General features: G+C 33.8%; 1 protein-coding gene across 2 annotated transcripts in view; it reads left to right on the forward strand.

Annotated features, from left to right (window-relative positions):
* The window catches only part of CLPX (caseinolytic mitochondrial matrix peptidase chaperone subunit X), a 48,644-nt gene that overhangs the window by 4,326 nt on the left and 18,676 nt on the right, over positions 1 to 25,642 (forward strand). Inside the window, exons 2-9 of one of the 2 annotated variants that reach the window (XM_069098296.1) lie at positions 5,605 to 5,765; positions 9,617 to 9,734; positions 15,366 to 15,520; positions 17,276 to 17,435; positions 20,617 to 20,658; positions 23,006 to 23,182; positions 23,750 to 23,914; positions 24,813 to 24,901. In XM_069098296.1, the coding sequence (XP_068954397.1) occupies positions 5,605 to 5,765; positions 9,617 to 9,734; positions 15,366 to 15,520; positions 17,276 to 17,435; positions 20,617 to 20,658; positions 23,006 to 23,182; positions 23,750 to 23,914; positions 24,813 to 24,901 (1,067 nt within the window). The remainder of the gene's footprint in view (positions 1 to 5,604; positions 5,766 to 9,616; positions 9,735 to 15,365; positions 15,521 to 17,275; positions 17,436 to 20,616; positions 20,659 to 23,005; positions 23,183 to 23,749; positions 23,915 to 24,812; positions 24,902 to 25,642) is intronic. The other variant, XM_069098297.1, reaches the window with a different exon arrangement.

The raw sequence follows: 25,642 nt of genomic DNA on the forward strand, positions 1-25,642 counted from the left end.
GTATTAGTATCCCAATTTTCACACATCGCTTCTGCAACATTTATCATTTTCCTTTTCTGTCATATTAGCCAATCTGATAGGTGTGAAGTGTTACCTCAGAGTTGTTTAAATTTTCATTTCTCTAATTAGTAATGTTTTAGAGCATTTAAAAAATATGACTATAGATAGCACTGATTTCTTCATCTGAAAACTAAGGGCAGGCTTTTTATGATTGAAAAATTCAGATTTCCTGAAACTCCTTGGTTCCCCTTTCTTTCCTCATCAAAGGGACTAGCTTCTTGGGGATTAATGTGAAGATTTAGAGTTGTTCAGATACTTCTGCTAACACATTTCACAGGGGTTATAAATTAACAAAGTGGATAAATGCTAAATCATCATCATTTCTGCTGTAGCAAGCCTTGTTTTTCCCTTCTTGCCATTTACCTCTTGAAACCATTGGGTTAGTTAATGATAACCCAACAAATATTCTGAAACTATTATTACATCACCAGGAGTTTGGTCGCCAGATGTTGAATTTTATGACCATGTCAGCTGGAGAAGAAACAAGAATGTGGCCTGCATTAGTTGAGAGAACCCACAGCATAGAAATCACGGACTTTTCAGATTATTAAAATAAAGAAAGATCTTAAAAGTTAAAAGTTTGGTATTCATAGGTAATCCTATGAATAGGAATGATCTTATGAATATAGGATTCTATAAAAGCCTACTAAAAAACTACTTTGGTGTAGAAACAAGAGGTATGCACTCATTTACAAAATTGGGAAAGTATTATTATTTATCCTTATTGATTTTTTTGGTAAACAACATTTTATAGAAACTAAGTGCTTAATCAAACAATGTATTTGGTAACTTGAGGACCAAAATGGGTACCTTAAAAGTGTTGATCATTGGGGCAGGTAGGTGGCACAGTGCATAGAGCACTGGCCCTGGAGTTAGGAGAACCTGAGTTCAAATATGGCTTCAGACACTTAATACTTATTAGCTGTGTGACTTTGGGCAAGTCACTTAACCCCAATTGCCCTGCCTTCCATCCCCCAAAAAAAGACCAAAAAAAAGTGTTGACCATAAAAAATCTTTGTCTAGTTTTGGTTTTTGTGGGAAAAGAAATAACACATTTAAAAATTTCTTGCCCAGTATTTTGACTCTGGAATTGTTAAACATTAAAGATTGATTTCTGTTGTACATGGAATAATCTTTTATTGTTCTAAAAGAATGTGTCCATAGTTGAAAATCATGTAATTCAGTTGAACACAAGTGTTCAAAATTGGGCAAATTACTCTTCTATTGCTTACTGTTCTCATGAGAAAATACTTTAGTGGAATAATTTTAAAATGACTGCTTCAGTGTACCTTTCTCTGTAAAAACAAAAGTTATGTTAAGAGTAATCTTGTGAAATACAATATGTAACACAGAATGCTTCCTTACTTTGGTCTGTTTTGCCAAGCTGTAATTGCTTACGTTTTCATTGTAAATTGATTTCTTAATTTCTCATGAAAACTTGTGGAGCTCATGAATGTGAAATTGTATAGACTGTTTGGTTTCATCAGCAGAGGCTTTATCTAATGAAACAAATGATTTAACTTCCTCTGGTTTGATTGAATTAGTGCTTATTTACTTAGAGCTAGTCATTTAGGCATAGCATTTTGGGTGTTGGTTGGTTACAACCTAAGTTTGACCCTAGATGTAAATATTCCTGTTTGTTAAAAAAACTACTGTAACATACTCCTGATGTGAAGACACTAAGATGAATTAGATTCTGACATTAAAAAAAATCATGTTAACGTGTTTAATAGGTAATATTTTTTGGTTGGTTAATAGAGTTGAATTGGTTCCACAGTGAATTCTTTATCCCAAAGGTCAAGCTTCTCAAATCTTTACAAAACAGGATATTTCAACTTATCAGGATCATTAACTTGGTTATTTTTCTTAAATCTCCTCAATGAGATTCTCTTGAAGGGTTATACTATACCATTTTTTTTTCTAATAATAGATAAACTATTATTATTGCATCGTTCTGAAATTGCCTTAAAAAGTACATGAAAAAGAGGGTGTATGTGTGAGAGAGAATATTTTGGGGGGGATATAGATATAGCCTGAATACATTTTGTATATATGTCAAAAATCTATTAAAGTAAATAAAAGTTGTCAAAGATGTTATCCTCTGGATTTTAGTTCTGTTTAAACATGAACTTTTTGTTATGCCTATAACATAATTAGTTGGAGAGCTGAAAATTTTATTCAAATAACTAACTTATGAATATGAGTATAATAGAAACTATTCTAGTAGAGGCTGAAGCTTTATACATTTTTAACAGGTTGTAGATTGGGTTTTACTTACGTTCTAAGTTAATAATATTTTAGAGATATGTTAATTATCATTTTGCTTTTAGAGTAATTGAAAATGTTTATTTAAAAATAGAAGAAAACATTCAAAAATTTTAAATCACAAATCCCCATTTACAGTTAATGATGTATAAATTAATTTTATAAAAAGGTCTCTGAATTATGCTAGTTCTTTTTAACTTGCATATTTATTTGACCTACTTTGCTGGGCCCATTATGTAGAGGGGAGGGGGGGTGCAAGGGATGGGGATGTTAATGTTTAGCTTAAAGTTTATCCAGATTGTCTACCTTAAGTTTTTGTTCAACATTAATAAAAGTATTTATAGAGTATTTGTTTCGAGGAAAAGATAGAAATATAATTACATTAAAACTGTGGTTCTGAAAATTTTCTTGTCTGACAACCCCTTAACACTCTCAAAAATTATATGGATCTTTATCTAAAAAAGTTTTGCTTTTAAAAAAAAATCTGTTATTATATCTATTGATATTAGAATTTTAAATTGGGGTAGCTAGGTGGTGCAGCTGTTTACGAACTAGGCCTAGAGTCAAGAAGACCTGATTTCAAATCCACCTTTAGACACTTTCTAGTTATGTGACTCTGGGAAAAGCCACTTAACCTCTGTGTGCCTCATTTTTCTAAACTGTAAAATAGAAACGATGATAGCAACTACCTCCCAGGGTTGTTGTGAGGATCAAATGAGATGATAATTGTAAAGTTCTTAGCAGTACCTGGCACAGAGTAGTATTGTATAAATGTTAACTGTTGTAATAGTGTTATTATGAAAATTTCCAGGGACACCCTGGAAAGGCCTCAGGGACCCCAGGGGTTTTTAGACCACATTTTGAGAACCACTGCATTACAGAAAAATGAAATTAAATAGAAAAGGAATCTCTTTTTTAGTTTAACTGGCTATATTAGGTATAGGACAAATAGCTGAATTTTTTTTTTCCTTTCCCCATCTGTTCATCGTGCAGTGAAAAGAGTTATGATTTGGGAGGATCTGGATCCCAATCCTGTGTGTACCACTTGTTATGACTGACATTGGACAAATGATTGTACCTTTTCTGACTCTTAGTTTCCTCATCTGTAAAAGGAGGGGCTTGCTCTTGCTCAGGATTCAAATTCAAATAGAAACAGGACCACTAATTGTAGGTAAAGATTTTTGTGGGCCACATATTGACCTAGAAAATGATATATTAACATTAAGTTCTGTTGTATATTTATTCCATTAAAGATTTTCCAGTTACATCTTAATCTGGTTCAGGCCTGTCTTGGAAAGTCTATTTGACACCTCTAGTCTAGGTGACCCTTAAGGACCCTTCCAGCTCCAGATCTGTAATATTATGGTCCCTTATTCAGTTCAACTAGTATATCAAGAACCTTTTCTCTCTGTCTTCTTCCCCCTTTCCTTCCCTCTTCTCCCCTTCTCTTTTTCTTCCTCCTTCTCTTCTCCCTGTCTTTCTGTCTGTATATGTGTCTGTTTTTATAAGCCACTGTCCTAGTTGATTCATCTGTGTACTATTTATCTGTATACTCTTATTGAGTGCTATTTTTAGGACATATAGATCAGGTTGCTGGAGTGGTATGAACCTTACAACTTTTGGGGAGAGTTGTTTGTAGGTTTATGCACACTGATTATGAATGTATTTCCCACTCAACTCTTTTCAGGAATAATTGAACAATATTATTTCCTAAAGTGCTTTGGTGTGCACATTGTTTTTGGGGGAGACCCAAAATAGGAAAATTAGGCTGAATAATAAGGAAGCTGAACTTGGCATTTTTAGGAAAGCATGGACAAGTGTTGCATATGATGAAAAGTTTAAGAAGAAGTGGTGACCTATATGATACCATGGATCCATAAAAATAGTTTAGCCTCTAGTTCTTAAGAGTTTACAAAGTACTTTTTTCCTGGTATTCTCATTTCAGAGTAACAAACAGCTTTGAAAAATGTCACTTTGGTTAAAAATAGTTATCAGTTCATTCAAGCAATCAGTTTCAGACCACCGATCTTTGAAATAATAATTTGGTGGTTTGAATTCAACCATTTATTTTTCTGTCAGTTTGGGGGTATTGTTAGCCTCAGTGCATTTTGTTTATATGTCAAAAATCCATCTGTTGTAGATGTAAATACAAATTGTCAAAGATGTCATCCTCTGGATTTTAGTTCTGTTTAAACATGAACTTTTAGTTATACTCTGTGTAGGTGGAGAGTTGAAAATTTTATTCAATTAGCTAACTTTTATGAATGTAATAACAGAAACTATTCTAGCAGAGGCTGAGGCTTTATACCTTTTTTTTTTTCTTTTTGGAGGGCAATTGGGGTTAAGTAACTTGCCCAAGGTCACACGGCTAGTTTTTGTGTGTGTGTTAAGTGTCTGAAGCTGGATCAGAACTCAGGTCCTCCTTACTTGCTCTATTCACTGCGCCACCTAGCCGCCCCCGGGTTTATACCTTTTTAACAGATTGTAGATTGAGTTTTCTGGGTTGTAAGGAGTCGCTTCTGTTGTCATAAAAATTACGGGAAGAGGATGGGTTCCAAAGATAACCATCTTTTTCAGAAATGTCATTTTTGGAGGTAGAAATAATATAGGGGAAATTTGACTACATTTCAGGATTATGGTTTTATAGGGTATTCTCTTTATCCTTTTAAAATTGAGATAGGTGGGGTGACTAGGTGGTGCAGTGAGTAAAGTGCTGGCCCTGGAATCAGGAGGACCCTAGTTCGGTTCCGGCCTCAGACACTTAACACATTAAAAAAAAACAAAAAACACTAGCTGTGTAACCTTGGGCAAGTTATTTAACCCCAATTGCCCTCCAAAAGGAAAAAAAAATTAAGATAGGTGCTAGCTCTTTGACCTTCATTACTTACATAGGGATATTTCACCTCTTTTGGAATGTGTGCTTATTCAAGTATTAATAAGTTGGCCACACACAGTTATGCTCAGGAAGTTAGCCTTTCCTCCATCTATTTCCAAGTGATGAGGCCAGACCAGGTCTGGGACTTATCAGCCAGGCTGAGTCCTAGCCTATTTTTCACAATGGGCCTATACCTGAATGATGTTTTTATCTTCTCCTCAGCCTCCAATGTCACTGACCCAGCACTGAGTTGACTAGCATCCTTTCAACTTCCTCTGAACCCAGACTGACTTTGTTAAAAGAAAGACAACTTTATTATCCTCAGGTGATTTGTTAGCTCTACGTACCATGTTTCACTTCTGTTTTGTAGGCTAACCAGCTGTGGTTGTTTTTTTTTTCTCCAGGTATTTCTTGTGGACGAAGTCACTTCCCAGTTTTAGGAAGGCTGGGGACCTTTGAAACACAGATTCTTCGAAGAATTCCTTTTAGAACTTTTTCAGAAACACCAGCATACTTTGCTTCAAAAGATGGGACTAGCAAAGATGGTTCTGGAGATGGAAATAAGGTAGACATTATACTTTTAATAGTGTATTTAAAAAACCTCTTTCAAAAAATAACTAAAAATTTGAGACAGTCTGGTTCCTTGCTAGGTTTTGCTTTTGTTGATTTCTGAAGCTGAATTTAATTTGTTGGTGAGAAAATAGTTATCAGATGCTCAGTATAATGTTATATACAAATATGCAGTGTTTTATCTATGCAGTATAAAATCCTTTATAAGCATGAAATTTTTTTTAACTATCTTTTTTTTTTCTTTTTGGAGGGGGGACGGCAGGGCAATTGGGGTTAAGTGACTTGCTCAAGGTCACATGGCTAGTTTTTTTTTTTTTTTTAAGCAATCAGGGTTAAGTAACTTGCTCAAGGTTACACGGCCAGTTATTTCTGGGTGTGGTGCTGAGTGTCTGAGCCCGGGATTCGATCTCCAGGTCGTCCCAACACTGGAGCCGGTGCTCTTACTCGCTGAGCCACCTGGCCGCCCCTCACACAGCTAGTTTTGTGTTAAGTGTCTGAGGCTGGATTTGAACTCAGGTCCCCCTGACTCCAGGGCCAGTGCTCTATTTATTGTGCCACCTACCTGCCCCATAAGCATGAATTTTAATATACATTAAGACATAATACCCCACAGTGATACAGAAATTGATATCTAGGTGAAATCTGTTATTTAGCCAGTCAGTGGTATTATTTGGAATATTCTGGTTCTTAACATGATGTGATATTTCTGCTTAAAGCCATTTCCCTGCCTACTACAAATAAATTTAGACTTAAGTTCATCCTCTCTCATCTTTTATAGTTATTGAATATTGTCTAGTTTGATGTTTACATGATATTGAGTTACTCACTAGCTGTCAAATAGAATGATAGCATTTACCCCTTTCTTTTGGGTCATATTTTGCCTGTGACTGTGTTTTGTTTTTTGTTTTTAATGTTTTATTGATGCTTTGGAACAAAAAAATCTGTCACTTCTGAATACTTTCCCCATCCTTTCTTGTAACAAGGATAAACTTGTAAGCAGAACAAACTAATAAATCTATAATGTATGGTAACATGTGCAGCATTCCCCATCCCTAGTCTGTTCAAGCCTTTGCTGAAAGAGAGAGAGTGAATTAGTATATCATCAGTCTTCTACAATCTAGAATGGTCATTATAATCATCAGAATCCTACTATCTTTTAGTGTTGTTTTCCTTCATATTTTTGTGATTATTGTGTATCTACTGGTCTTTCCAAATTTTTTCAAATTCCCCATTTTTTTTTTCTAATGGTTAAGTAATATTATCTGATGTTCATGTATCACAATTAGTTCTGCTTTTCCTAAATGATGAATATCTATTTTGTTTCCTGTTTTTGTTATTACAAAAAGTCTTGTTAATAAAACTTTAAAAATTTATTGATGTTCTTTGTTTCTTTTTTACATTACCAAAATTATCCCCAGTACCCATCCCTACTCTCATCTCCTCCCAAAGAATCACCCTATATAACAGTATTTTTTAAAGACAAAAGAGAAAAAAAATCAGCAAAATTTACCAATAAATACGAAGTCTGAAAATATGTGCAGTTTAACACAGTTGTGGGCTTTCCACCTCTACAAAGGGGTGGGGGCATCTTCTTTTATCTCTCATTTGGAGCTATGTAATTTTGTAATTGTAATTCTTTGTAGTTTTGTGACACAACATTTTACTTTTTTCGTGGGTTTTTTTTACATTGTTATAGTCATGTATAATTTTTTTGGCTCTGCTTACTTTCTCTCAGTTCAGAGCTCTTTTCATTATTTTCTGTATTATTCAGTTGTCATTTCTTATAGAACAATAATATTCCATTTCATTTATGTGCCACAGCTTAACTATTCTCCAGTTCATGGGCATCTATTTGTTTGCAGTTCTTTGCCATCACAAAAAGTGCTGCTATAAATATTTTGGAGTATATAATTACTTTCTTCTGGTCAGTGGCCTCCTTAGAATATAAACCTAATTGTGGAATTTCTGAGTCAAAGAGTATGGACTTTTTAGTCACTGTTTACAAAATTCCAAATTACTCTCTAGTAATTATTATATATATATATAGATGATATCTATATATATAGATAGATAATATATATATCTAGTAATCAAATTATTCATAGCTCCACCAATAGTATACTAGCATGTAATTAATTTCCCACAACTGATTGTACTTTTCACATTTTTCCCCAAATGTTGCATTGTGGTAAGTACTTTATTACATGATACCATGTGGGAAATCCCACTTTGTACTTCAGAAGGAATCAGGATTATCTAATGAAGAGCAAAAAGGGGAAAGACCCCAATCTACCATGATACCACTTTTGGCTCAACTATGCCAACCTGTAACTATCCCTTTGCCAATGTTTATTGATCTTTTCAAAAAATTTAATTTTTTTCATTTAGCAAAAAATCTATTTTCTTTCTCTTCTTTTCTCCCTAACAAGGGGAGGTAAAGATAAAACCCTTTTAACTTATACATAGGCAAAACAAATTCCCAAATTGTCCTTGTAAAAAAAAATATGTCTCATTTTGCATAGAGTCTATATCACCTGTCACAGGGTGAATAGAATAGGACATTCACTCAGCATTAATTCATACAAATTTTCCCAAGTTTCTCTGAAACCATCCCTTTAATAATTTTATATGGTTCAGTAATATTCCATTAATACATTCATGTGCCATAATGTAGTTAAGCTATTCCCTTGTATTTTCCAGTTTGCCATTTTGTACATATGTGTCTTTCTTATTTCTTTGGGTTATAAGCCAAGTATAGGGCCAGATGATTTGCTCAGTTTCGTAACGTTGGGAGCATAGTTATAAATCTTCTCCCAGTGCTTATTGAATGCAATGATAGGCATTCCAAATGGACAATACATACCACATAGACAGATTATGTAAACAGTTCAGAAACTTGCTTTTTAGACACAACCCTATTTGATGACTTGTAGATGGAAAAGCATTTGATACATCCAAATACAGTAATTAAAAATTGTGTTAAAAATAGTAACTAAAATGTCTATGTTTGACTCTGAGATTCCACTGCTAGGCCTTTATTCCTCAAGAGTATCAAAGTGACCGTGGGCAAGTCACTTAATCCCAATTGCCCTGCCTTCTTCCTTTCAAAAAAAGGAAGAATATCAAAGAGAGAAAAGGGGTGTGGGGGTGTGTGCGTGTGTGCGTGTGTGCGTGTGTGTGTGTGTGTATTCACAGAGGCATTTTTTGACAGGAAAAAACTGGAAACAAAGGTGCTCATTAATTGCAGAATGTATAAGGTAAATTGTGGTTGTATCAGTGTAATGGAATATTACTATGCTATAAGAAATAAATGAATATGGAAAAAACATGACCTGAATTGATGCAGAATAGTGAAGTTAAGAACCAGGAAAATAAAATACACTATGACTCCAACACAAACAGAAAGAAGAAAATGAAACAAAACACAGTGTTATTATAATGACCAAGAGAAGTGTTAAGAACCTTGGACTACTTCCTTTCTTTTATTGGAGGAGTGAGGGACTCTGGGTGTGGAATGTGGCCCATGCTGATAGACATAGCTGACTTATTAGTTGGTTTTGAAATTTTGTTAACAAGGAAAGGCCTAATTAGCTGGGGAGGAGGAGGAAAATACTCAGAAATGAATGTAATTGTCAGAAATAAAACAAAATTGACAGGCCTAATGAATAAATTTGATTTTAAAACTTCATAAGTCAATTGTGCTAACACATTCAAGAACTAGAAGTTGGAATAAAAATATTAGTGGATTTTGCAGCATTATTAGTACAAATGTTGTATATTGTCAAGCTATATGTAAAATAATTGTGTGAAACTAACAGTTACTTCTTTTTCTCCCACAAACATTAGAAACCAGTGAGTGAGGGAGGCAGTAAAAAATCAGGCTCTGGGAGTTCTGGGAAAGGAGGAAACCAGCTAAGATGTCCAAAATGTGGTGATTTATGCACACATGTGGAGACTTTCGTGTGTAAGTGTTAACATATTGTTGCCTTTTAGTGTTTTCCTCTTTTCTTCCTTCTCTTTCCTATTACCATTTCTATAAATTAATTGCAGTGATTTTGAAACTAGAATTGTTTTCCTTATTACACATATTTTTTACATTATATTTAAAATAAATAGTATTTCAAATACTTAAATTTATATTTGTCATAGTAGAATAGAGCAGAGGTGTTAAACTTCCAGCTGCACCATGTTAAAATGTAATTGACAAATGTTTAACAAAATAAAATACAGTAAATAAATAGTTCAGTAAATAAAATGAAAATACAGCACAACTTAGATAATGTTAATTTGTGGCTTTCTTAGTCAATACATGGTGGGTGGGGCTCTGATTCTATTTGAATTTAACAGCACTAGTATAATTTTAGACTCTTGATTACTAACTTTATTTTTGTCTTTAATAATTTTTTACGTGTGGTATAAGACTTGCCTTTAAGTCAAGAATACGTTAAGTAATTGATTAAGCAAGTGTTACTGAATACTTTCTATGTACAAGGAACACACGGATACATTCTGGTGGGGGGAGTGGGTACAGAGAATGAGGTACTGATTAGAGTTCCCAAGGAATTTTAAATCTAGTAGGTGAGACATAAAGCACATATTTAAATATAAAGTAGTTTGTAATAAGTGACATAAAGGTAATATAGAGAGTATGAAAATGAAGACACTGCTAATGAGTAAAAAAAAATCCATATTATACTATAGCTTTATAAATAGTTTTCCAAACCCCAAAGTGCTGTTACTCATCATGTTATTTCCTAAGCCAAATGTCACCTTTGCCAGCAGTACTTAATGTAATGGCAGTGATTCAAAAGGTGATTCAGCTAGCACCACCCTACTCACCTTCTTCTTTTAAGTGTTCCAGGTATAAGAAGGTTGAAGGGCAGGATTATCAAGCTTTTGAGTCTGTGATTATTGGAAAAATAATTAACCTACCACCCCCAATTTGAAATATACCTAGTTCCAACATTCTTGTTTTGTAATTAATTCAGATTGTTATTTTGAAACTTTTAAAAGCATAAAATTCTCACTTAGAGGAAAAATATTATATTTTTACAATCTCAGAAAGACCCAGGTAATAAAAAATCTCAACCCAAGGGTTGATGCTCACCTTTTTCCTAAACCCATGAAGGAAAATTTTGAGGAAACTAGACTCAGAAGTCATCTGTGCCCATGGATAACTCTTGGGTTTCAGTCTCTTCACCCAGAAAATGAGGTGGGAAAAGTTTAAAATGATCTGTAAGGACTCTTCTAGAACTAATATTACATGATTTTCCTTCTTGAGATAAATATAAGGAGTTTGTACTTTTGAGATCAGTGTAAAAGGAGTTATCTTTTTTTTTTTTTTTATGATTTGGAGGTGTATTGTTATGCCCTGAAGAGATAGGGGAAAGAATCAGTATGAGTGAATTAAAACTAGGATTATTTGATTCAAAATTATTCAGTCTTTGATAGCAGTATTACATAGACTACGGTTATTTTAACACAAATGTCTTTGTTCTTAAGAGAAATTTCTAAATTTCACAGACCTAGAAAATAACTCCTTGTTTTCAAAGTTAATTGCAAAGAAATTTGTACAAATGGACACCAAATGTTAAATTAGATGTTCAAAAAACTATATTCCTAGATTCTTCTTTGAATTTTTAAAAATTGGATTTTGGACATTTCACTTTTGTGAAAAATATTTAAGATATAAAATATAAATATAAAAAAATATAAAATTCCACACTCTTACTCTTGTCCCAGATGGCAGCTGTTTATTTTTGCTGAGTCCTGTGGAATCAACAGTCACTTGAAAAGTGGAGGAATCATAATGTTTAGTTACATACAAATACATAATGTATATGTATTTATCCTTTGGTGTTCTAGTCAAAGTGAGAGTTGGTATTTTTTGGGTGGCTGACAAAGAATGACAGTAAAGAATTACCAGAAGATTCCCTTGTTCAAAACTATCCCCCTTACATTTCCACCAGCTGAAACTACATGTAGGTAATAAACTCGTCTGTGATAGAAGTAGGGTTAAAATTTTTGTCTTTCCCACCTCAGTGTCAAAGGGAGGTAGAATCAAGAAAAAGGGGAAGAGGAGATAGGGTTCTTTTTTATATATAGGTATTCTTAAGAGACCTCTAGAACCCCCACCCTGTGAATGAATTCACAATATTTCATGTATAATTATTTTGAATTGGAAATAAGATAATACAGGAATAGGCAACAGCATGGAAGCACAGGAAGGGAAGTTATGAGTCAAAATTAAAGTGAAAATAAAGAATATCTAATACATAAAATTAATGACTAATAAAATGTGTAGCTGTTTCATGTATTATAGAACATTGTTTAAATTTTTAAATACTCGCTAATTAGCATTGGAATCTTAACTATTTTTTAAAAGTCCCTGCAAAAACTTGAATTTTAGGAGTTTAACCGCTCATGATGTCCCTTTCAAATTACTATTCTGAAGGAAATTTCAGGCCTCTGAATTTAAAAAAAAAATTATTATTCACTCAGTAGAAATCTTATTTTCTCTTCCCACCTCCCCCCTTCTTATGGGAGGTGAGGGGGAGAAAAACAAAACCCTTTTAACAGATATGCATAGTCAAGCCAGACAAATTCCATCATTGACCATGTCTAAAAATATGGGTTTCAGTCTGTGCCCCAATTCTGTCACCTTTTCTTCTGGAAGTGGGACAGCATGGTACTTCATCAGGATCCCTTGAAATTCTTAAATCTTGATATATATATTTTTAAATATGGATGGCCTCTTTGGAAAAAGGAATGCACTTTTCAGACATTTTGAAGCTGTCTTCCCAATTTAACTCGGAAGAAGCCCTGCTGGGTTCATGTATCTTGATTCAGTTCAGTTTACTAAATACCTGCTGTTTGCTGTATGCAAGACATTGCTCTTTTGATCACTAAGATGAGCAGCCAATAAAATCCCAGGATTCTAGGGGCTTATAAATAACTATGGAGGATGAGGCAGGGTGACTAAATTAATGTATAATTTCCTTCCTCCCTTCCTTCCTTCCTTCCTTCCTTCCTTCCTTCCTTCCTTCCTTCCTTCCTTCCTCCTTTCCTTCCTTCCTTCCTTCCTTCCTTCCTTCCTTCCTTCCTTCCTTCCTTCCTTCCTTCCTCCTTCCCTCCTTTCCTTCCTCCCTTCTTCCCTCCCTCCTTCCATTTGGTTGATTTGTAACTCTCTTTAGTGGCCTCTAGAAGAAAGTTCATAATTGTGCCTGACAATATCTGAGAAGCACATGCAGTCTTATTCTGTCTTTGGTGCTGTAGAAAACTGCAGTAATGGTTTTTTGAAAAAGAAAGAGTTCTTAAAAAGCAAGAAATTCAAGATTTTCATAGTGTTGAGTTTTATTATAGAATATAAGATACTTGGGAAATCATTTCAAGGAATATACTTTTATATTTTACAAAATAATTCCTGACTCAGAATTTTAATAAATGCAGATATTTATGAGATGTTAAAACTTAATTGCCCTTTCTCCCTATTTATTGTGTTAGTTAAAAGAAAAAATTCCATTTTGATATGTAAAGTTCAAGGATTTAGTTCTGTGCTATATTAAGTGCTGGTAATGGGAGGGGGTACCAGGAAAACAAATCCAAGTGAAACATACAAAATCCATTCCTTCTCTCTCTTTTATGAATATATTTTATATTGAATTCATATATAATATATTCTATTTTATATTTATCATAATATATATTTATCAAATTTATATCTTTATTATATGTAATTTGTATTGAATATATTTAAAAATCCAGCTCAGTGTCAAGTTCTAGTTAAGGTAAAAATCAAGTCATCTCTTGACAGTAAACAACAGTTGTGTCATACTGGCAATGCATTCCCTTTGACCTAGTTTCCCTTAGAGAGGGATATTTTATTCTTGCCTTCTTGGACAGGCAGGATTTTTTTGTCACACAATCTGAAACTAGGAGAACTCTAATAGTTTTGATTTCTTGACATTGGTTACCTTCTAAACCCACTGTAGATAGGTGCTTCATTATAAGATGAGGACAGTTGCCCTTTGGAAAAGTTGTTAGAAATTTGGAAAAAGGTTATGTGCAGATATGGTTGGCTTTTCTTTTTAATAAATGGCTACTGACTTATCACCTTGGTGTTTAAAAAAGAAGTAGAAGGCAAACAATCCATTTTCCTAATTTGAAATTTATTAAATGTATTAAAAATAAATTTTGAAAATTATCTTAAATGTGAGAATGAAAACATAAACCAAAATTTCATTACAACAAACATTTGTTTCCTAAATTTGGAAACTTTACTTTTATCATAGTATTTACCTTTGAGTTACTGTGTGAATATTTAGGTGTGTTTGCTAATGCGTTTTCCCTAAAATATGCAGTGTAGATATTAATAAAGATAAGTTTGTATTTGTAACTTTCCCCAAAGGAAAATAATTTCTTGTAGTTTTCTAGAATTTGTCAGTATTGGTAATTGTTACAATATTATATAAGAAAGGGTAAAATTGTTGATTATCTGATTGCCAGTGACATTGGTGATACTGAGACCCTAGAGACCACCAAAATAAGAGTTCAGTTGAGAGAGAAGAGGGTGTGGAAAGGGATAAAATCATGTAGTTTTCTGACTATTCTAAAATTATGTAAACAAAACATTGATTTAGTCATTGTTTTAGATTATCTATTCCTCTGCTATCCCTTTAATGTGAACATAATTGTTCACATTATTGTTATTTGATTTTGTCTTTCTAAGGTACTATAGAACAACCCATAGCATATGTGTAAAAATAGCTTATAGTTTAGAACTAAGAAATCTTTTCTAGCTTTCCTGGTTTGTCCTTTTTGGGTTATAAAACTTATCAGATTGATTTTTTTTTAAATCACATACAGTTGTGGCCTAGATACCTCACTGTCTTATTCACATGTAGTATTTACATTTATATTTCTTCTTGTTACTCTAGTTATTTTATTTCATAAGTCTTCCTCTTGTAAATAAAAGTGATTTTAGGTCAGAAGAAGAAGAATTAGTAATTAAATAGTGAAGTAAGGATTGAAATAATTGTGGTTATTTAAAGTTAGATGATTAATAAATGTTCACATTTGACTTCCTGGATTGTATGCCTTTTGCATTTTTACAGGTGTAATGAACTTTATCTGTACTTCGCTACTTTAAAAATTTGACAACTTCAGAATTTCAAAGCACCTGAGTAGTTTGTTAGTTATTTGTCAAAATACCTGGTCCTAGTGACTTTTTTTCAGCTTTTTACAAACTACCATCACCATAATATATTACATTATTCAAGCACAAATATGTCTTCTGCTTTCTATTTATTTCCTCTAAGTGATTTTATTAATTTAACATAATTTTTGGAGAAAAGATTTGCCAAGATTTAACATGGCTTCATATTTACTCAACCCATATATTTTTATGGTTCATTTAGTATATTACCTTCAACTAATAATTTTTTGTTCTAGGCCTTTTTGCTGCTAGTGAGTGGGCTATCAGGGCACTCTTGGTCAGGGGTACAGCTTTCATTTATATTGAGTCCGTAAGGTAAAATAATTGCTACTTGAATAATTTCTCTTTTATTTGCCCCTGTTCACCTTTTTTCTTTCACAGCTTCCACCCGATTTGTGAAGTGTGAAAAATGTCATCATTTTTTTGTTGTGCTATCTGAAGCCGACTCAAAGAAAAGCATAATTAAAGAGCCTGAATCAGCAGCAGAAGCTGTAAAATTGGCATTCCAACAGAAACCACCTCCTCCCCCCAAAAAGGTATAGGTCTTAGTTTAATCTTTATAAACATTCTTTGCCTTAAAATATTCCATCCCCTCACCCCCAAATAAATTCTAAGTCCATAGTGAATTCTAATCTTTAGTAGTAATAAAACATAGATAAACCTAAGAATCTTGATATAGTGATCTGAATTATTGTAGATATTTAATATTTAACATTTAGATAGAGAAATTACCTGCTTTTTGTGAACATATCATAGCTGCTGCATTCATTTGTTATAATTTGAATGTTTTTTCTTTCCTTTTTAAATAAAAACCCAAAAATATTCAGATGATTATTAAAGACCCTTTATATCAAAAATAAATTACTTGGTCCTTAATGAGCAGCAGCTATAATCTATTTTGTATTAATTTTAGCCTGTGTACCTAAGTAGTTCAGCATAGAATTCAGCATACTTTCTCCTTTTAAACAGTGTGAATGAAATACTATAGTTCATATATCTACAAATCTGCATTTTAAACTATGTACTGAAACTGCTCCTTGGTCAGGGTACCTGGTCTCACTAGTATTCCATTTTATTTTCTTGTAGCCCTTGTGATAGGTGGTTTTGGTCATGGAATGACCTGGCTCTTTCATGGAGAGCCCTTCTCATTGACTGGGTGCCTCCTGCCCAAGCCTTGTGCAGGCAGCACCCAGACTGAGAATTTCCTTTCCTTCTACCACAGGGTGATCTTTTTCATTTCCAGCTTATTTTCTCAGTATGCTTCCCCTTCTTTCTACATTCCTTCTACCTCACCCTTTTTGTACATCTTCCTCCATCAGTTTTCAGTAGGCCTAGGGATTTCCCTGTTCAGGTATATCCTAACAAATTTACTTGATTTTTAGATGTGATGTGTTTGATAAATGAAAAGTATAGAAAAAAAGAATTGTACTAAAATGTATGTTAAGAACTTAGACTGTCCATGTAAAATAACAAAACGGGAAAAAGTAATCTTTTAAGATTATCTTGTGCTAATCTATGTGGAATCTAGGTATCTGTTTTGAGATGACACTTTAAAAAAATATGTAAATGATCATTTTTAAAGGTATAGTCCTACTCAAAAGTCCTGAAGAAATTTGCCTTCATACCCTAAACTGTTGATATCAAAATAAAATTCAATCTCTTAATTACTTGTCATTATGCAGAGCCATAACATCTGGCTAAAGAGATCTGGCAGAGCTATATCTGTCAAATTTTAAATGTTTCTATATATTGAACGTGGTGATTATTTGATAGTTATGTAATACCTTTTTCTGAAAAGATGAACCTTGGTTCCAGTTCTTGTCTATATCCTTGTGAAGAAGGTAAGAAGAGTTCATGTGATTAAGTTGGAAAAAGTGCAATTTATTGACTAACAATGAGGAAAAACCCTTTTCATACTCATTTATGTTGTGGGTCTTTAAATGTTTTTGTTTGTATTGATATTGTTGTTTTCTGTACTAGACACTGACAAAACACAAGTAGAAAAAGTGCAGAGTACCTTTAAAAACGAAGTTGAACTTCTCTTCATTAAGAGTTTTGTGCCTCTGAATTAGTCAAACAAGTCAGCATTTATTGCCTTCTTTGTGCCAGATTCTGTGGTCCACTAGGTATACAGACACAAAGAAGGGAATTAGTCCTATTTGATTTCATTTCTTACCATCTTAGTTCAGATTTTAAAAAAAAGTAAAATATGCTTGATATTTTGTCTTTATGTTATGCTTTTGTTTAGTAAATTCTGATAATTTTTTCATTTCTAATCATTTTCTCTCCAGATTTATAACTACCTCGACAAATATGTTGTTGGTCAGTCATTTGCCAAGAAGGTGCTTTCAGTTGCTGTATACAATCATTACAAGAGAATTTATAACAATATCCCAGCCAACCTAAGGCAGCAAGCAGAAGTTGAGAAGCAGACATCATTAACTCCTAGAGGTCAGTGTTCTTGGTAATTTTTATAATTTAAATTTCACTCTATTTAGGAGGTGGTAGCTGTTTTTCCCTTTTGCCTTTTCTAAGTGCTTTTGCTATGGAGATGTGGAATTTTTTTGCGATTCAATTTTATGACAGCTAGTTCCCAGTTATTTTGATATTTTGGAAGAATTTGCATCCATGACTCACTCAGTTGTCATTATAAATGGCAGATTGTGATACTTCCATCAGCTATCATCTTGACATATTATGGACAGTGACATAGTCAGTAAAAATTTGATAAATATAGTAATTTTAAGTAGCAGGAACTAGTGACTCCTACAACTTTTTATTAAATTTGTATGTCCATAGTATTTGAACAGATGACTGACAGTTACTGAATATGTAACTGATTTAAGTGAGGCTACATCTTGAACATACTACAGAATGGTTCTACAGTGGAAATCAGTTACTTTATTTTTAGAAGGCAGTGTGAGGTAACGAAAGAACTGGTATCTTTTATTTTTTTATAGACTAGTAACTACAGTGCAAAATAGCAGTGTACACAGGTCTGTTCATTAAAAATTCACATTTCTAAAAGGTGACAAATCTAAGGTGTTTACTATTTATAAGTATAATCCTATGAGGATAAAGTATTTGAATCTCCTTTTAATAAAAACGATTTTAGTTAAAGCTGGTATTATTATATATGTGTATATATAGACATATACATTTATACACACACATATATACATACATATGCTGTAATTTAATCTTTGTATAATATATAAATATATATTTTTTTAAATATATAAATGTTTGCAATGATTATGCCATTTTTTTGGTCATTTTAATTCTTTAAAAATTATAATGTAACCGTCAACAAACTCAGACAATAATAGGAATTTTAAAAGATGGTACATGAAACTATACATTTTCATTATTTATAGTTTGTTTAAAGACAGCATTTAATTTTATTAATGGTACTAGGAGCACCCTTTTTCCATGTTTCCTTTGAATTTTTTATCTTGTGTGTTTTTTCTGATTTTTGTTGCTGTTATTTACAGTTATAGTCATGTGTTGTTTTTTGGTTCAGCTTTCTTTATTCTGCATCACTTCAAGTAAGCTTTCTCTTTTTTGTTTTTATATTTGTCACATATAGTACAATAGAGAAGTCAACATGAGATCTCAATAAACAAACACAGGTACAAACCCAGGTCTTATGGATACAGAGACAAAAACTATATAATCCCTGCCCCCAAGGACCTTTTTCCAATCAGTTTCTTTCCTTTTTATTCTGGATGCATTGCCTTTTGTTACATAAAATCTCTTATATAAAAGCTATCTGTTTTTGTGTCCTATAACTTCTGTTTATTGCATAGCTAAGAATTTTCTGTCTCTGCAACTGTCATAGGCAATTCATCTCCTTTTTTTCAAAACAATTTTAAAAACAGATAATCTAGTTATACTGTATTGGAGTATATAGTATATCATAGAGATGTGACCCTCGTTTCTGCTGTACCACTCTCCAGTTTTTCCAGAATTTTATTGGAAAATTTTTCTTTTCCTAGCGTTTTGCAATTTTAAGATTTTGTTGTAAGCATTTGATTCTAGTTTAGCACTAGTTAATCTAGTCATTACTGATTAATTTTTCAGAGTTTTGATAATTACTGCTTTATTATATAATTCAAGACTTGTAAGTTCAAATCCTGTTCCCTCCTTTTTTCTTCTTCATAATTTCCCTTAATCATCTTCTCTGTTACTCCAAATAATTTATCATCCACTTTTCTGATTCTATGAAACAGCCCATTGGCATTATGATTACTATTGCATTACTCTGTAAGCTCATTTGGATAATGTTCAAATAGTATGTATTCAGTAACTCTCTACATTTATTTGTTTTTGCTCTATTTCTGTAAAAATTGTTTTCTAGTTGTTTTTTTTAATAGATCTTCTTTGTGTATGTCTTGATAGGCTAGTCCACATATATCTTAAGTATATTGTTATTATTTTAAATGAGATTTTTAAAAATATAAAAAATAAAACATGTAAGTTATTTTAAAGGTGGAAGCTTGAAAAAATTTTTATTAATAAGTCATTTTTCTTTTTGAATAGACAGAAGAGGGAAGGAGGTAGGATTTTTTTTTCCTCCACCCTGGAAAACAAATACATAATATTTTTATGTCAAGTCAGCTAATATTTATTGAGTGCCTACTGCATGCTAAATTCTGGGGACAAAAGACAGTAGTCCCTGCCCTCAAGGAGTTCATATTTTAATGGGGGAGACAAGATGCAAACAGCTATGTACAAACAAGCTATATACAGGATAAATTGGAGGTGGTTTCACAGGGAAGGCACTAAGATTAAGAAGGGCTGGGAATGGTTTCTTATAAAAAGGGCCACTTTAACTTAGACTTGAAGGACACCATGCAAGGTGTAGCAAGTATTTTAGGCATGAGAGAGCTAGTGAGAATGGCTTTTACTTGTTAGAGAGGTGTCATGTGTAAGGAACAGTAAAGGCTCAGTGTCATCAGATCACAGAGTGCATGGTAGGGGTGAGTAAAGCGTAAGAAGTATGGACAAGTAGGAAAGGGCAAGGTTATGAACGGCTATAAAAACCAGAGGATTTTATACTTATTTTATATCCTTGAGGTGACAAGAAAACCACTGAAGTTTATTGAATGGAGGTGGTGAGGTCATATGGTCAGACCCGCATTTGAGGATGATCACTTTGAAAGCTGAGTGTGGAAAGACCTGAACTGAGGCAGGCAGACCATCCAGCAAGCTACTGAAGAAATCTATGAGGTAGTGAGGGTCTGTACCATGTTGTAGAGTCACAGAAGGGAAGGTGATACATGTGAGTGATATTTTGAGGACGGAAATGACAAGACTCAGTAACTTATAGATCAAAAGTAGAAATACTTATTAAACATTTAAGGAATCAACAGATGCAAAGTTTGCAAAATTGCATCAGTAGAACTGTTTTGTGAGGTAATACACTGGGGAAAAATATCAACTGATTAGTTAGAATTTAAATTTTTTGTTTTTGCTTTTGCCAATTTCACTAGGATCATTAACTCTGTGTTGAGAATTTAAAATTCTGGTCAGGGAATCTCTCCAGGGGTCCCCACAAATACAAAGGGCCCATTTTTATACCTGAGAAGGGCCCACATGTGATTATTTGGCTGTTTTATTTCTCTCTTAGAATTAGAAATAAGAAGACGGGAGGATGAGTACAGATTTACAAGTAAGTGATTTCTCAGGTCCTCCTCTGTGATTTATTCCTTTAAATTTTACTGTAGTGAAATATCTTAATAGTAATGGTAGGACTATATCTGTTTGCATGTATATCTCTGAGAAAACTTACTACCTTCTACACGTTTTTACCCTGTATGAAATATATAAATCTGGGGGAGTTTCTTCAGCATTAGTTTGTGTAGTTTGTTTATCTGATATTCTTAACTCTTTTCTATTGTGAGACTTTTTAATATGTAGAATAATATGCTGTAGAATTTCTATGTAAATAATTGTATTGTCCTATATTAATAACTTTGTTTTTGTAACTGTGGGTTTCCTATTTGTCAGATTATAAAAAATAAACTACTAGCTTGCAGATAGGACTCACCTACTTATTAATGATAAAAGAGCACTATGGGGCCAGTTATCTTATAGTTAGTTGCTTTTTGTTTGCTGTCAGCCTTTTTTTGAGTCCATTTTAATGTATTTGCAAAGCATTTTACTTAAGGGCACTTTGGAAATTAAAAATGACCACTCCAGTTAATTTCTATTTAGTCACACCTACTATTCAAAATTCACTTGCACCTTTTATTCAATTACATCTTCTATTCAAAAACACCTATTATGTGGGCATTATGTTAGGAACTTGAAAAAATAACAGCAGATTTTTATATTGTGCTTTAAGATGAACAGAAAGAACTATTTGCATCCATTGTCATGTTATCTCACAGTAATCCCCATTGGGTAGATATGACAGGCTTTTTTTATCGCCACTTTAGATGATGGGAACCAAGGCCCAGAGAGGTTACATTTAAGTGACTTGGCCATTTTTACGTTTCCTCATTTTGGTCACTCTTCTCTCGAAGTTCTCCAACTTGTCATTGGCCTTCCTAAGATGTAGCTTCTAGAACTAAACATGCTTCTTCAGTAGTTTGACCAGGAGAACAGTATAGTTTGGTGACATTACCTTCCTTATTCTGAATACTCTGCTGCCTCTGTTAATGCAGACTTAAAATCACATTAGCCTCTTTGGTTGCCATTTTACGTGGTTGTCTCATTTTGATCTAAAACTTAGATCTTTTCTACATTTCTAGCTAGGCTTTTCCTATCTGTCACTTGAGAAGATGATTTTTTAAAATTCCAAACGTATGGCTTTATCCTATTTAAATGTCATTTGTTTAGATTCTTACCATTGTTCTAGATCTTTTTGGATCCTAGTTTTGAACTACCAGGAAAAACTGCTAGATGTTAGAGTCATAAAACCCAGATTGAAATCCAGGTCTGTCATCAATAACTCTCTGATTGAATTTCCCCACATAAAAAATTAATAATATTTATCCTGTCTACCTCACGAGTATGTTGGGAATTTCAAATGAGATAATGGATACAAAGTATTTGTAAATTATTGTGTAAGTGTCAGTTGTTATTACCAGAAAGGGGCTTAAAAATCACCTATTCCTAACCCCTTATTTTACAGATGAGAAAGCTGAGTTCCAGAAAGTTTCATTTACTTACTTATTCCAGGTCACACAAGTAGTTTAGTGGAAAAACTGGGACTAGAACTCAGATGTTTTGGCTTCAACTACAATATTCTTCCTAATTATATATGTTACTTCTCTTCATCTGAGCTACCAAGGCACCTTACCAGCACATTTTACTTTTCAAAGTATTTCCATCCCAAATCCATCTTACCTTAGTATTAAAAGAAAGCTATTAAGCTGGTAGAATGGGCATTATTCTGATTTTACAAGTGAGGAAAGTGAGCCATAGTGAATTTAAGTGGCTTATATGCATTCCCATGTGCAGGACAGTGTGGTACAGTGGTTAGAGAACCAACTGTAGAGTCAGGAAGACCTGGGTTCAAATACTGGACAAATGCTGACTGTATGACTCTGAGCCAAGCCTCCAGTGACTCAGACAAACTCCCTGAGATAGCTGATTTCATAGAAAATGCTAGTCTGCATTGGATGAGGGTCTCCATGTACAGTCATGGCAAACAGGAGCAGACCTACCTCTAGACTTGAAGACCTGTGTGCTTTGTGTCAGGCCACTTATCTGTGTATTTTAGTTTCTTCAGCCAACCTCTGGCTGGTATTTTTCACTTCACTATTTAATAGGGATGATAGCAAAATTAATTAGAAAAAGTTAATTTTCTTGGCTTAAAGTGCATCTTATAAAAAGATTTTGTGGTATTAGCTGTGCTGTCTTAACATAGCACAAAGCATTCCTACATGTTAGGTGAAATCTCATGTCAGCATAATTCTTTTAATAAGGTACTTGATGTACGTGTGTGTGTGTGTGTGTGTGTGTGTATGTGTGTGTAACAATAAGTGAAACTGCCCTTGGTATATTTTCAGAATTGCTTCAGATTGCTGGAATTAGTCCACATGGTAATGCGCTAGGAGCATCAATGCAGCAACAAGTAAATCAACAAATACCTCAGGAAAAACGGGGAGGTGAAGTCCTAGATTCTGCCCATGATGACATAAAACTTGAAAAAAGTAACATTTTGCTGCTGGGACCAACTGGGTCAGGTAAGTAACTCAAACATTCTCTTCCAATCTTGAGAAAACATTACTGTTATATAGAAAAGGTAGGTTTAGGATTTTTCGACATCCTTTATTGTAGAATTGTGTTTCTTTAGCAGGAAGTCTAAAGGATCAATCTTATAAGATGTCAGCTTCATGTAGGCTTCATGCTCAACAATGGGTCTGGTGTTGCTCCCTTGGAGGCCAGCACAGAAGTGTGGGCATCTTTGATGATTTGTAAAAGCCCCTAAACCTGAGGAATAAAAGAGGCAGGAATGGGGTCGGAGAGGAGTTTGGGACTTTAACAGCAGGAGCACCTGGCTCAGTGCTCTGACAAGTGCTGCCAGTCATTGGCACATTTATGAAGCTCCTGTATGCCTTGCACTTGACTAAGAACTGGGAATACAAAGAGAGGCAAAGGACTGACCTTGTCCTTAGGGAGCTCACAGTCTAATGGTAGAGAAGCAGCCCAATTATATTCCACTCAGAATTCAGTTTTCAGTTCTGCTGTATTTCCAAAGTATGTGCTAATATGGATCCAGCAGAACTCTTGGTTATTGTTTCTCTTTGTAGGTAAGACGTTGCTGGCCCAGACTCTAGCTAAATGCCTTGATGTACCTTTCGCTATCTGTGACTGTACGACCTTGACTCAGGCAGGATACGTTGGTGAAGATATTGAATCTGTGATTGCCAAATTGCTACAAGATGCCAATTATAATGTAGAAAAAGCGCAACAAGGTATGTCTCTCTAGAATTCTCATTTGTCCCTTACTTGATACAGAAATACCATACAGAAATAAAACCGTTGAAGTAATTGTGTTGGGATATTAGAATGCTGGCTTTTATTTTAGGTTGAGAAATCCTCTAAATGTTAAGAAGTGTTTATTTGTAGCATATTATATCACACTCTGTATTCCAGAGAAGTCTACCCCAAAAGGAAGTTAATGAAGTGACAGCACAGGTAGAAGTGGGCCAGATGACCCAGCTATCCAGGAATCACCTGCTTGTTATTGCCTGGCTCTGTCTGCCACTCATATTCCTGCCAATGTTATGGGACTAAAACAGAGAGCAACTTAAGGGCACAAATGTTCATTGGTTGATGTGTGGGCTTTTACTCTAATTGGAGACAAAGAAATAATAGAAGTAGCCTCTTGTATAAGATCCTGTATTTAACTGCTGCTCCATGTCCCTTTTTTGCCTCCTGGTCATCATATTCCCTGTTCCCTTAAAGACAGAAACAACCAGCAGGTCTTTCCTGCACTACCCCTGCCCCAATTTCTCTGGCTTATCTGCACAAGCAGATAAGCCCGATAGAAATAAGAAAGGGCTGCCAAGACAGGTTCTTTTCCAAGCTTCTTTTCGGGAAAAAGAACTGGAAACCTTTAGCATGAAGTAGACACACACACACATTCCTAGGAGGAAACATTTATCTTACACCCTAGTAACACACTGTAAATTATACGGCATGAAAAAGATGAATGGGGTATAAGCAGTGTGGTTTGTATGGTAGCAAACAAGTGCATATGTTAAGTATAGCATTTTGTAAGCTTACTTTCACTATTTAATATTTTAAAGATAAGGTTATTGTATGTATTTCATATTTCATATTATAAATAGAATCCTCCTTAAATTATAGGAATTGTCTTTCTGGATGAAGTAGATAAGATTGGCAGTGTGCCAGGCATTCATCAGTTACGGGATGTAGGTGGAGAAGGCGTTCAGCAAGTAAGCAGTTGAATATTTTGTTCAAGCCCACTAAAAAGAAGGGAATACATCAACTTCCCAAATATTGTACGTTTGGTTTAACATTCAATTAGAGTCCATGTTATTCATACTATCCCCACAATAAACTTCATGTGTCATCTTGCAAAATCCCAGAGTTTAAGAAAGTTGTTTATGAATACTTAAATATCATTATTACTAAGAAAATTTGAGTTATTTCAAAAGAGAAAAAAATCAAATTTAGTTTTCAGTGTCATTTTCCCAAGGCCCTTAAATTAAGCTTTAGTGACATTTGAGAAAGGACTTTCTCACAAATTATATGTCTTTAGAGAGTTCTGTTATTTTTTACACATGAATAAATTTGTCTGTTTCTTTTTCCCTTATGCTTAGTGAGAAGACATGTTTTAAATAGTTTTATTAATTTTTTAAAGAGTTCTTTGTATAGTAAGAAGTGGAATCATCGTTTGTGTGGTGTCTTTACAATGAATGTCCCAGGGGAAAGAGGCCTTAGAGATTTTCTCTGTCTCATATTACAGAGAAGGACATTGAGCCCTGAAGTAAAGTATTTGCCCATGTGACTTTAGTTAATGGCAGAATTAAGATTGAAACTCAAATCTAAAACTGACTCCCAGTTTTGTGTTCCTTGCATTATTTTTGCTATAGTGATCAACTAATTTGATTTATGATTTTAAGCAAGGAATAAATAGCAGAAATGCATCAATGATGAAAATTCAAAATAGATAT

The sequence above is a fragment of the Petaurus breviceps genome, unplaced genomic scaffold (assembly GCF_028583685.1).
Source record: "Petaurus breviceps papuanus isolate PSGF00001 unplaced genomic scaffold, PetGlider_PUasm1.0 37, whole genome shotgun sequence".
NCBI lineage: Eukaryota > Metazoa > Chordata > Mammalia > Diprotodontia > Petauridae > Petaurus > Petaurus breviceps.